Source organism: Corvus hawaiiensis, chromosome 4 (assembly GCF_020740725.1).
Source record: "Corvus hawaiiensis isolate bCorHaw1 chromosome 4, bCorHaw1.pri.cur, whole genome shotgun sequence".
NCBI classification, from domain to species: domain Eukaryota; kingdom Metazoa; phylum Chordata; class Aves; order Passeriformes; family Corvidae; genus Corvus; species Corvus hawaiiensis.
The window spans coordinates 65,639,829-65,652,300 of NC_063216.1; the positions used below are offsets into that span (position 1 = coordinate 65,639,829).

Here is a 12,472-nt window from a genome sequence, read left to right on the forward strand (position 1 = left end):
TGCAGAAAGGCTGAGTTGTGACGTGTGTTTGAACTCCAGTGAGGCTGAAGAAGGAGTCATACTGAAGCTGGGTTTTGTGTTGGTGTGTCTCTCTGGTGGTTATGTTCTAGAAGATTGTTAGCTAAATCGTATAGTAGCAAGGGTTTTTTTCCTGAAAAAAGTTGGCCATGGTATCAGTTTTCATTTGGCAAATGGAAAGGTCTTGAGGAAGAAGGAACATCTGTACACAAAGTGTCTTTGTTTTTTTACAAACAGATGTCTTGGAATGGTAGGTTATGTCCTGTACATCCTAAATGCTCTTCCCATGTGGACAAATTAATCTCTTCGTTTTTACGCATCAGCTTTCTAGGACAGCTGGTTCCTCTTCCTGTGGTGTTGACTAGGGTTTCTCCCCCTGCCTTAAGGTGGTGGCTGAGGTGGAAGCTGGTCCTTTCTGCTGGAGTCAGCAGTGAGGGACCCCCAAAAGACCGCTGACCTGATGTGGGTGCTGCAGCCATTGTACCCCGGTGCTGCAGCTTGGTCTGCTGTCAGGAGGAAGACTGCAGGGGAAAGACAGTTTTAATGATACTTTGTGGACTTTGTGTGGTAGACACTTGAGCTGCCTTACTTCTGGGTTGCTAAATATTTTTGTTGGGTGAGGTACTGGTTTCTAAGTTGGGTGATATTTTCAGCCAGGAAGCAGAGAGAAAATTTCTTCCCAGCTGTGACTGAAATGTATTTGTGCTTGGCTCTGGGACGTCCTCCTCTGAATACATAAAACTAAGGAAGAGACTGTGGGCATTTCTTGGTAGGTACAAGCCAGAGTTAAATTAATATCTGAATATTTGGAAGGCAGCACATAAATTAAAACATGATACTTTTTAGGTCAGAGGGATAAAAATATTTTCAAAATCTCATTAGTTAGTTGTTCTAGAGTTGAATACATGTAGGTAAGAAGGACACTGGTTTGTGTGAAGCAAATGCAGCCTGACAGAGTGTGGGCAAGGCCAGCTGGAGGAGGGTCACTGGGGACTGGGGGAGTCAAGTGCAGCATGAGTGGATGAAGCTGAACCTCTCAATCTCCTTAAAGAAGGTTTTATTAAGGCAGCACAGAGGACAGCTGGCACTGAGTGTCAGAGATGCTGCAGAAGGTCATGTGATCAGACAAAGAGGTAGGAGGTGCTGGGGCTTCTCTGAGCATCAGAGGTACCTGCTCAGCAGTTAACTTCTGGGCGTCAGAGCTGGGTGGGAAGCACTGACAGTGGCCTCCTGGTCCCTACAGCAGGAGAGGAGGCCCATTAGGTCCTTTGTAAAGGACCAGGTGAAGAGATACAGCAAGGAAGGTGGTGCTGCTTTCCACAAGCAGTGAGAAAAAATCCTTCTGTCTCTGTAAAGCCCTGCTTTAACCTCCACTTTTCAGAAAGGGTTTGGAATCCAAAAAACTTACAAGTTTTCTTACTTACTGTAAGTGTGTTTAGGCACTTGGCCAATGAGTGCCATCTTTTGGAGACAGGTAGTCTATGGTTTGATGTGTGTTACTTCATGTATCTGCCTCTGAGAAGAAAGCTGAATATCATCAGAAAAATATTTCCAATATTTCCACATATTGGAAATAGTCGGTGCGGGGAGAGAGATTATTATCCAGATAAGTGGACTGCTTACACTAACAAGGCTCAATGTAAATGCAAGTAATAATTAACCAAATAAAATCTCTTGTTTTTCTGTTAGACATTCCGTCCTGCTGCAATGTTGATTGAAAGATCGTCTGACTTTGGACAGACTTGGCAAGTTTACAGGTATTTTGCCTATGACTGTGAGAGCTCATTTCCTGGGATTTCAACTGGACCCATGAAGAAAGTGGATGATATAATTTGTGATTCCCGATACTCTGACATTGAACCTTCAACAGAGGGAGAGGTCAGAGGCATTTTCTTCCAGTATGTTTATTGTGTAGACTTTTTGCTTACAAATTCAGATTGAAGTTGAATCTTTTCATTGTTTGATTTTTTACCCCAGGTAATATATCGTGTTCTAGATCCTGCTTTTCGAATTGAAGATCCATACAGTCCAAGGATTCAGAGTATGTATGCAGTTCCTTTCAGGCTAATTTGAAAGCATTTCAGTACTTACTTGCTTACAAAAACTGGTAAGCAACAAACAAAGTCATGCATTAGCCCCAATACCAGTTTTGAAGTCATATGAATACCTTTGTGTATGGCTCCTTTTCCTGGCTCAGACAGTGATGTGCTGGGCAGTAAGAATCAGTGTTGTGAACTCAAGGGATTGCTCTTCCATGCTTCATTGGAGTTGGTCCTTTTCTTAACTGATCAGGAATTTATTTTCATTGAAGAACCCCTCTCCCCAAAATACATGCAGTTGCCAAGAGAAACCTTGGAATGTGATCCTGTGACTGTAAGTATTCAGAAAGCAAATAAACAGCGCTACAAAGGTACTTACTTCATTGTGTGTTTCTAGCTAAAATCAATGGGGTCGTGGTTTGTTTTTCAGAGCGAAGTCGTGGCTTTGGAACAGTTGGCCATGGTAGCACTGCATGGCTGGGCCACACAGATGTGGTTATAAACCACAGCTTGCTGTAATGTTCCTGTATGGTCATGGCAATCCGTGAATGCAGAGGTGGAGAGATCTGTTGCTCAGTGTGGCTTAAAGAGAAACCTGGTGGGGCATTTGGCCTGAGGGAACTGCAGTGCTTGGCCTTAAGCTGACCTCTGATTTAATATGCATTCTCAGGTTTGATTCATGGCCCTCAGTGTAAAGCTACCTGGAACAAAAGGAAATATGTGAAGTAGAGGAGTGTCTGCCGGTTGCTATGAGTTTAATGTTGGTTTTTTACTCAACATTTTAAAGGAGAAATTGCTTTCATGGGCTTGAAGTGCTTTTTCAAGCCTAGTTCAAGGCTATAAGAAATTACACAGGATTCAAAGTAAACATGTAGATGGTATTAATTACTGCAATATTGTATTCCCAGGGGTTATCCTTCAAGAACTTCTTTGTATTTGGTCCGTGATGGGGTGTTGCTTCTTTCCACAAAATGTAACTAATTATATTTGCTAGGAAAGTTGGGCGTATACAAAAGAAGAATTATTTGTCTTTGTTTCCAACTAAGACTTTTTCCAAAAGTCTCGTAACTCTTAAAGCTCATGGTCCACTTGGCAGCAGTTTCTTAATGTCAAGTCCTTGCCCATCTCATATTTTAAAACCCCAAAGAACCAGTGTCTTTTAGGTGGTGCTTTATGCTTGCCTTTAACATTTGTGTATGTGCCTGTGCATGTCTCTAATAAAATAGACCAGTATTTTTAATTATGCTTAAACTTACTTACACAGTTATCAACCTGTAGTAAAATAATGTAGTTTCTTTTTTTTTTAATTTGGGGAGTATGAAGTGATATGTAGGTGCTGAAATTAAATCTGATCTAATTTGCCCATAGGAAGCATGCTTAGGAAGTCACTCCTGGCTTTCTCCCATTCAGTATAGTATCTGGTAAATGATTCCAAAATGGGCTCGCTGGTTAGGGTTTTTTTGTGCGTGTCCCCTGCAGACCTGTTAAAGATCACAAATCTGAGAGTGAAATTCGTCAAGCTGCACACGCTGGGAGATAACCTCTTGGACTCCAGGATGGAGATCCGAGAGAAGTACTACTATGCCATCTATGACATGGTGGTTCGCGGGAACTGTTTCTGCTACGGACACGCCAGTGAGTGTGCGCCAGTGGAGGGCTTCGATGAGGAAGTGGAAGGAATGGTAAATAGTCACACTTCTCTGCATAAAACTCTTCTTGTCTGTGCCTCTTTTAAGTGATTTGTACACAAATGTAAATATGACACTCTGTCCCTCACCTCTGCATGCTTGATTTTCAGACAACAAAACTGTTTCAATTATTACTCCTCAGCCAACACATCTGTCATTGTTGGTGTTAATCAAACACAGATCTCAGATTAGGTGATAATTGTTTTAACATTCCTTTTCTAATTATGTTAAAGAGCTGATGAAATGAAAAAGTAGGAATGAAGAAAGGGAGTGTAACCTTATTAGGTCAGAGATCAGTGTATGCATTGACTTGGTTACCTTAAAGCTGAAGTGAATAGAGGCATCAAAGGCTGAAACACCTATGAATCAAACGTAATCTATGTTTGTATCGGTTGTTAGCAGCTGAGAAGTGGAGGTTGTAGCCCTAATAAGCACAGGCCTTGAAGGAAAACCCTGATTGCCTCGATGGGGTGCTGCTGCACAAGTGCCACATCCCTTCTGGGGTCTGCTTTTCTCCATGATTTTTGCCTGACAAGCAGTAATAGCACCCTGTTAATGGGTGAGTTATTAACTAGTTGGAGATGTGGAAGCATGTGGGAAGGTTGTGTGGGTTGTCCAGGGCTGCTCCACTGCTCTGTGTTTGGATCAGTGTCTCCACCCAAGCTTTGCCTTTAACATCATGGCTGCAGTGCTGGTAGTGCCAGTCTGTTGCAGCAGCTGTCACACAACCACTGTTGGTCTTCTTCGTGCTTGTTCTGTACACACTGAAGGCAAAGCCTGGGCTGATGTTGATAAACCCCATCTTTGCTTTGAGAACCAAGGCAGGGCTGGAAAGAGGGCACTGGGCTAGTGACCTATAAATAGATGCATGTTAATAGCTAATTAACAGCTAGTAAACAGCTAACTTTTAGTTCCAGTAGGCTTTTGTGATTATTGAGGTGTTTATTTCTGAAAGCATTTATTCAGGCACTAGTTTCAGTAAGGAAAGAAGGACAAATCTGTATGAGGGCACCTGGGCAGGTGATGAACATTCCTATGGCCCTTTATGCCTTTCTAAATGCAGTTACATGGATTAAAGTCTCCAAAAGTATATGTCCATTATGTGCTCGCTTTATTTTGCATTAACTGTAGAATGGTTTGGGATTTTTCTTTTTCTTTTATAACAAACTCTTTATTCTTTCTTTTTTTCCTTTTTTTTTTTCGATTACAGGTTCATGGTCACTGCATGTGCAGACATAATACCAAAGGATTGAATTGTGAGCAGTGTTTGGATTTCTACCATGACTTACCCTGGCGTCCCGCTGAAGGCCGCAACAGTAACGCATGCAAAAGTGAGTTGGAGTAAAATGCAGAACTGGGTGCCATGAGCATTATGTTCTGTTACTTGGAAACTTGTGACCATGTGTAAAATCCTTCATGTTCTTTGGTTGACACTGGTCTGTCTTTTCTGCAGAGTTGCACTTCCCCCAGGACTCTTACTTTGCTTTGTCTTTGTCACAGAGTGCAACTGCAATGGCCACTCCAGCCAGTGCCACTTCGACATGGCTGTGTACATGACAACGGGGAACACCAGCGGGGGCGTGTGTGACGACTGCCAGCACAACACCATGGGACGCAACTGTGAGCAGTGCAAGCCCTTCTACTTCCAGCACCCAGAGAGAGATCTGCGGGACCCTGACGTCTGTGAGCGTAAGTGCAGCCCCATCCACAGTGTGGGAATGGCCTTGGGATCCTTGGGGACAGGGGATTGTCTTGGAGGTCTTGAGTGAGCCTGGCTGGGTTTTGTTTTTTCTTTGAGAATCTGGAAATTTACCTGGTCCTTGCATGTCCAACCCATGTCATGCCTAATACTTGCAGGAGTGACAGTCTTTCTACACAGCAGCTGAGTTTCAATAATTCAGTGTGAGACTTGGCCTTTAATTTTGCAGCAGTTAATAAAACATGTGCAATGCTTCCTTCCTAGCTTGCAACTGTGACCCAGCTGGCTCCCAGAATGGTGGGATCTGCGATCGCTACACTGATTTCTCCACTGGCCTCATTGCCGGACAGTGCCGTTGTAAATTATTTGTCGAGGGGGAGCGTTGTGACCTCTGCAAAGAAGGTTTCTATGGCCTGAGTGCTGATGACCCAGCGGGTTGTCAGTGTGAGTAAAACCATATGTTCCTTTATGTGTGATCAAAAACTCTTTGAGGTGCTGTTTGTGTGGGAGAAGATGGTTTGTGGGATGGATTTTTTTAAAATTTTTTTCATGTTTTTGCTAAAGGGAGAACATTGCTCTAGATTTGCTGTAGCTTGGAGTCCACCAGCCCTTAAAACATAGTTTGCCAGCTGATCCTTCTAGTGTATTCAGTGGAAATAGCGTAATCCTCCTTATTTCTTTTCAATTACAAGTCTCTAAGCCAGGGAGGTTTTACTGGAATGGGTGGTGGGGAAAGAGTGAAATTAATTTCTGTCCTGGGGAATTCAGGGGAAACTTTAAGGTATATATTTAAGTTGAACACTGTCTAAAATATAACTCCAATCCTGCTTTTGACCTGCCTCTTTGTATTTCCCAATCTAGCTTGTGCGTGTAATCCTCTGGGTACCCACCCTGGGGGGAATCCTTGTGATTCGGAGACAGGAAACTGCTATTGTAAGCGTCTGGTGACAGGAAAGCAGTGCAATCAATGTCTGGCAAGTAGTTCACCGTCAAATAAATTAGGAGACACTGGTGTGGGGGAGGCTGGAGTGTGGGACGCGTGGAGCAAGGTGCTGGCCACTGTCGCTGACTGCCTACTAGCCCATGCCTGGCATTAGGCTGGGGAGGACACCTCAGGATGTCAGGAGCCATGAAGTGTGCTGTGTTTTGGGGAGCTGGGATGCATGTCAAGGCAGACAGGAGCATCCAGTTTAATTCCTGGGACCATAAGGAATGAGACATTAGGAGACCTGTGGTTGCTCTGTGATAATGAAGGATCTGGGGCAGTTCTGGTGAAGTCCTTGCTGGGGTGAAAGACAAAATGGTGAGGGAAACAGTGTTACCAAAAAAATTGCTTTCTAAACAGGCCATTATTTTAGGCAGGGATTATTTAATACACCTACATTTCCATGTAGCATTTATGCGTGCTGGACTGTTATAGAAACACACTGTCAGATAACTGGATGTGTTTGTACAAACACTGAGAAACTCTTACCTAGCAGTGAATTGCATGGAAAAACCAAACAAACAAGTCTGTCTGTCTGTCTATCCAGCAAGCAAGTTGCAGAGTAGCAGCCCTGCAAGGGCAGTGTCCCACACAAATAGCCACCACCCCACATGTGGCTCTCTTGCCCTTGAAATCTTCAACAGAGTGGGAGGAGAGCAGGTGGGGAAATGGTGTTGGTGCTTGTGGGGGTAGACCCACAACCAGGGGAGCAGGATTCATGGGTTGTGGGGCAGTCTGGGATAGTTTATGCTAAGTTTTTAAAAGTACGCCTTTGTGTTAGATGGAACTAAGTCTGCACCAGGTTACAGTGCTGGTGATGTTTTGTTCTGCAGCCTGAGCACTGGGGCCTGAGCAATGACATGGACGGATGTCGGCCGTGCGACTGCGACCAGGGTGGAGCACTGAACAACAAGTGAGTCCCAGCCCGGTGATTCTCCTGTCATCGTTCTCCCAGTTTCACCTTGTTGCACCCACAACATCCAGGGCTCAATGTGCTCTGGGGGAGGATGCTTGATACCCATCTTTCTGCTTCAGAAAGTGCCAGGTCTTGATTGCAGCAAGGGTGACAGGAGTACCCATGTCTTTTCTGTGCTGAGCAACCTCTGTTTGTGCCACTGATGCAAGTGACCATGTAAAACTGTTTCTAGTGTAGCGCTGCCTTTGTCAGCCAGGGTAGGAACCAGACATGGATTAAGCTCTGCCTTGGCTGTAACCTGGGGTATGGTCCATGTCAAAGCTTTGCTCTTACACGATGAAAGCAGGAATCAGGCAGTGACATGGACAGGCTGGTTCTTGCTGTGCTCCCAAATCTCCCTTTGGCCAGTCTGTCTGCCCACTGGTGCTGGGGGAAGCACGCTAGCTGCACAGTACTGCTCTGTTGCTGCAGTGGTGCTGCATGGTATTGGATGTGGACCTGCAAGTGCCCACTGGGGAGATGGATGCTTTTTAGAGAAAACTGTAGGTTTTCAATATGCATCCATCAGTATCAGCATGGAAGGCTTCTGGTTTAGATGCCCTGTCAGTGGGGTGCTGGGTAGCCAGATTGCTCCTCTGACCAGAGCAGTTCTCTACATGCTAGGTGTGTGTCCAACCCCTGGCTCATCAACAGCAGCATGTTCTTTTGCTTTTATTTTTCCCATCTCCCCTTCATTCCACAAACCCTTTGAAATGTCATGCTTTTGTCTAAAGCCACAGAAGTTTCCCAGTGGGGTCAATGAACTGTTTCCCACTGGAGCCCATGGGGCCACACTGGGGGAGTGTGGGACTGCTGTTGGTGTGACTCCCGTAGGTTGTCACAGCCTACGGACACCCCATCTGCATCAGGGATTGCCGTGGGAATGTCCCACGGGCCGTCTCTCCTGTCTGCTCCCGAGTGAATTATTAGCCCTTGGCAGACAGCAGTGTGGATGTTAGGGATTATTTACTCCCCCGTGCTTGCTCCCTGCGCACAGATGGGTTACACCACACAGCTCAGAACAGCTCCCCCAGCACAGCTGCTTCCAGGGCTTTGGGGTAACAGCCCAGCCATGGCCCAGCCTGTTTCCCATGCACTGAGCCTGTTGATTGCAAAACCATGTGGGGAGGGGATGTGCAGCATCCTGGCATGGGCAGACAGCAGCTGTGCTTTCCTCCAACCACAAAAGAGTCACAAAGCCCAGCTCTGGCTCCTGACTTCTCTCTCTCACGTCATTGGGAAGGGGGAGCTTTGCCCTCCTCAGGGCTCCTCTCCTCAGCTGCTGAATTGCTGCCTTCTGGCTCCCACTCAGGGTGTGAGATGCTGTGCCTCGCCCAAAATTCATCCCTGTGGCGTAACCCAGGTGGTGGAGTTACTGCCTCCCCGGAGGGGAAACTTCCCATCTCCTCTTCTGGGACAGCTAAGGCACTTCTGGCTTCTCAGAGTGAACATTTAAGTGCATCTCTGCAACTTCAAAAACAGTTTAAGTTAAAAATTGCTCTTGGTCTGAAGGCTTGAGGAGCCTGGAGATTGTTCATGGAAACCAGAGGCATTTACCTTTAAAAAATGTTTCTAAATCCCACTCAAGTTTAAAGAAAGAGGTGTATTTTGGTGGACCAAAAAACATTCCTTTGAAAAGGTGTGATTGGGTGTGTGCAAAATTACAATGTGCTCAAGGGTTCTTCATGATGCAGGGCAGACACTCTGGGGACAATAAAACAGCCAAAGCAGTTTGGAGTTAGAGCTGTATTGAGTAAAGAAAATGGCTCATTATGAAAGAAGGGGAGATCTGTGTGTCACTCTGGACAGACGTTCTGGTGATGGCCCTGACTGCCCCATGTCACTGGTTGTGTCTGTCCTACTCTAAAGCAGCCAGGGATAATTTTCCCCATGTGTAGCTGCTGATGGTGACCTGTCTGGATGCTTTGCAACACGTGAGAGCAGCTCAGCATCCTGGGGCATGTAGGGTCATGCATGTTCTTGTTCTGCCTGAGACCATACAAACAGATATGCTGCCTGTGTGGCTTGCAAGCTTGGAGCCAAAGGCTGCCCTCGGCTTGCAGGGCAGATGTGCCTCTTGGCTATGTCTGGTAGCAAGTGAAACTTCCCCAAACTCCTGTCCCCCAGGGAACCACTGCATCCATAGCATGAAATCCTCTCACCATCCAAACAAAGGAAACTGCTTGCAAACTGCCTGCTGGAAGTGGTCTCTGGTCCATGCTTGCTTCCAGCCTGAGCCTAGATGTTGTTTTGGGAGAGTGATAGTTGGGTTGAGCCAAGTCTGTACCCAGGACTGTGCTCCTGCTTTAGTGGTGCAGACGGCCCAGCTGCAGAGCCCCAGAGCACGTCATGTCTGCTGTGTTCAGAGGTGCTTCTCCTCCTGTGTCGTTTAAAATGTCAAAGTGGAAGATCGCTCTAACACTGTGTCAGCATAGCCAAGATCTGTTGTAAATTCATTTCTCTTCTGTTTTAGTTGCTCAAGTGAATCTGGCCAATGTGAATGCCGGCCCCACATGTTTGGACGTCAGTGCAACCAGGTGGAGCCTGGCTATTACTTCATTTCGCTTGATCATTACATCTACGAGGCGGAGGAAGCCACTTTGGGTCCTGTGAGTAGCAGTTTTTGTGGTCTGGAGTATCTGGAGAGGTGTGGGCAGGTTGTTTCACCAGTTGGTGCTTGGAGGTGTCTTTTATACCCTGTGTGTTTTGCAGTTAACGTGGAAAACACGAAACTGAAATGTATCAGTAAACCGTTAACCTGTAGCTCTTCAATCTTAGTATCAATAAATAATGTAGTAATTGAGGGGACAGGAATGGCCATTTTTCTTTTTAAACCTGTTTTTTTGATCATTACTGTACAGTTAGTTTTCTGTCACCATCCCCCTCTGTACCCCACTGCATGTGTACCCACCACATCCACTTCTCCTCTTATCTCAAGAGGGGTGGGACGCAGACACTGGCTCTTCTCTTTTGGTGCCACTGAAACTGGGAGTGAACAAAGCGCGCATTTAAGCACATTGCCACAGCTTTTATAGTTTCTGTACATCAGTAACATTTCTTTTATTAGTGACTAAAACCATAGTTGATTGTGCAAAAAACTGTTTTTGTAAGTGAGGTTGCCTCTAGCTTGTTTTGCCTGCTGGTACTGTGCGACAGGGTCTCTGGCTCTTTCTGTTGCCCATCACACAGCCTTGCTTTCAGTTCATTAACAGCAGCTAGGTGATTACATCAATCAGTTTTGCCTCCAGCAAGGAGTCAGGGAGATGGAAATAATGGTTTCTCTAAAGCAGCAGATCCTTGTCTGCCTACAATCAGGGCACTCAGTGCCCTAATTTATTTGAGCAAAATGCAACCACTTTTCAGTTTCAGCCAAGGAAGAGGATTTTTGCTCTCAGATAACTGCAGAAAGGGAAGACAGCGCAGAGCAGAAGTTGTACCACAGCAGAGGTCACATGAGCCGGCACAGGGTTTTTGGTGTATTTGTGTCTGCCCAACTGGAGAGGTGGTACCCAAGGGCCTTCCAGGGCTCAGGGATGGAGGAGCCCAGCACGAAAATCCACCTTGCCAGGCAGAGGAAGGGGATGTGCTGCTGGTTTGCCTTTTGAAACCTTCAGAACAAACAATTTAAAAAAACACCAATATTGAAAAGCTTTCTCACAAATCCGATGATAGACTAAAACTCTGAATTCCCAGGTGGGGGGTCCAGCACAAGACAAAATGAAGTGGTTGCAGGGATTCACAGGCAGTGCCTAGCCCCTCTGCTCCTCACAGCTGCATGCCCTTGTTCGTGTCATGCCTGCCATCCTTTCTGGGGAGCTCTGATCTTTATGCAAAGCCAAAGGCTAATAACTTACAGCCAGGCTCTATTCAAAGAGTGTGAGAATACGTTAGAGGACATCCTGAAGTGATACATATATATATAGACATTTCCTTACATTTATCCCTTTCTACTAAAGCAGCTTCCTTAGGAATGCACAGGATGTTGTTCTGTGGAGAGAACTATTCGTGGATACAGATATGTTTGAAACAGGAAATTTGAGCACCATGTTTCTATTTTCTGTTACCTTTTTCCTCTTCTTTGCTTTATATAAAAAATAGATAAAAACCTGACACCTCAGACTGAAAAGGGTGACCATGTGTTGATTTGGCTATGAAATATCTATTGATGATTAGGATGTCTGTTCTTTAGTGACACCCTGCTCATTAAAGCCATGATCTGCTTTTCAAATGTTATTTTGAGCAGTGGTTTGGTTTGAAACAGCCTGGAATAGTCAGGAAGCAATTAGCACTCAGGCTTGGGTGGTTGATGGAACAGTAATGTACCACTGCAGTAAATCCTACTGCTACGAGTACGATGTAGAAATCTGTATGGTAAAAGAGATGTCATAGCTGGTGAATTAGTTACTCACAGCAAGTTTTTAAATTTAATTCTGCACCATAGCAGAGAAATAAATGAAGAGTTGTGCAGTCTTGTTTTGCTTTATCTCTCTTGCATTTGTTATGTTGTTAAGTGAAGGGGCAATGGTGTGCACACATATGGATTTAAAAGAGAATTTGTGTTGTCTGGGATGCAAACAGTGGATACTGTGATTCAGAAGTCATTTATCAGCAGACCCCCCCCACTTCGTGTGCCCCCGTGGGGTATTGAAATATCTGTTCCGTTTTGTAGGGAGTGAACATAATAGAGCGCCAGTACACGCCAGACCGTACACCGTCATGGACAGGCATAGGATTTGTGAGGGTCCCTGAGGGGGCATACCTGGAATTCTACATTGACAACATCCCCTACTCCATGGAATATGATGTTCTGATCCGCTATGAGCCGCAGGTGGGTCTGTGAGTCTGGGCATTGCTGCCCCTCAGCAGGGGCTGGCTGTCCTGCTTCACAACTGACATGAGCCTGGCACTTTCAGGAGTCATCAGGGCTCAAAGACAAGAACAGGTGCTCAGTTAAATGTCTGAGATGCATGAAAATCCAAGATGATGTTGACTATTTCTAGTACTATTTGCTTTACAGTTTATTTCCCTATTGCATTGTTTCAGCACCTGTTTAATGCGCAAATTAAAAAATGACAAGTCTCATCAGGA

At 45.3% G+C, this 12,472-nt stretch overlaps 1 protein-coding gene across 1 annotated transcript in view; it reads left to right on the forward strand.

The window, feature by feature from the left end:
* Positions 1 to 12,472, forward strand: part of LAMB1 (laminin subunit beta 1) — a 42,117-nt gene that overhangs the window by 5,041 nt on the left and 24,604 nt on the right. The window contains exons 5-14 of the mRNA XM_048300519.1: positions 1,708 to 1,896; positions 1,996 to 2,059; positions 3,537 to 3,739; positions 4,956 to 5,076; positions 5,246 to 5,434; positions 5,709 to 5,888; positions 6,306 to 6,418; positions 7,263 to 7,342; positions 9,858 to 9,993; positions 12,054 to 12,212. Coding sequence (XP_048156476.1) covers positions 1,708 to 1,896; positions 1,996 to 2,059; positions 3,537 to 3,739; positions 4,956 to 5,076; positions 5,246 to 5,434; positions 5,709 to 5,888; positions 6,306 to 6,418; positions 7,263 to 7,342; positions 9,858 to 9,993; positions 12,054 to 12,212 — 1,434 coding nt within the window. The remainder of the gene's footprint in view (positions 1 to 1,707; positions 1,897 to 1,995; positions 2,060 to 3,536; positions 3,740 to 4,955; positions 5,077 to 5,245; positions 5,435 to 5,708; positions 5,889 to 6,305; positions 6,419 to 7,262; positions 7,343 to 9,857; positions 9,994 to 12,053; positions 12,213 to 12,472) is intronic.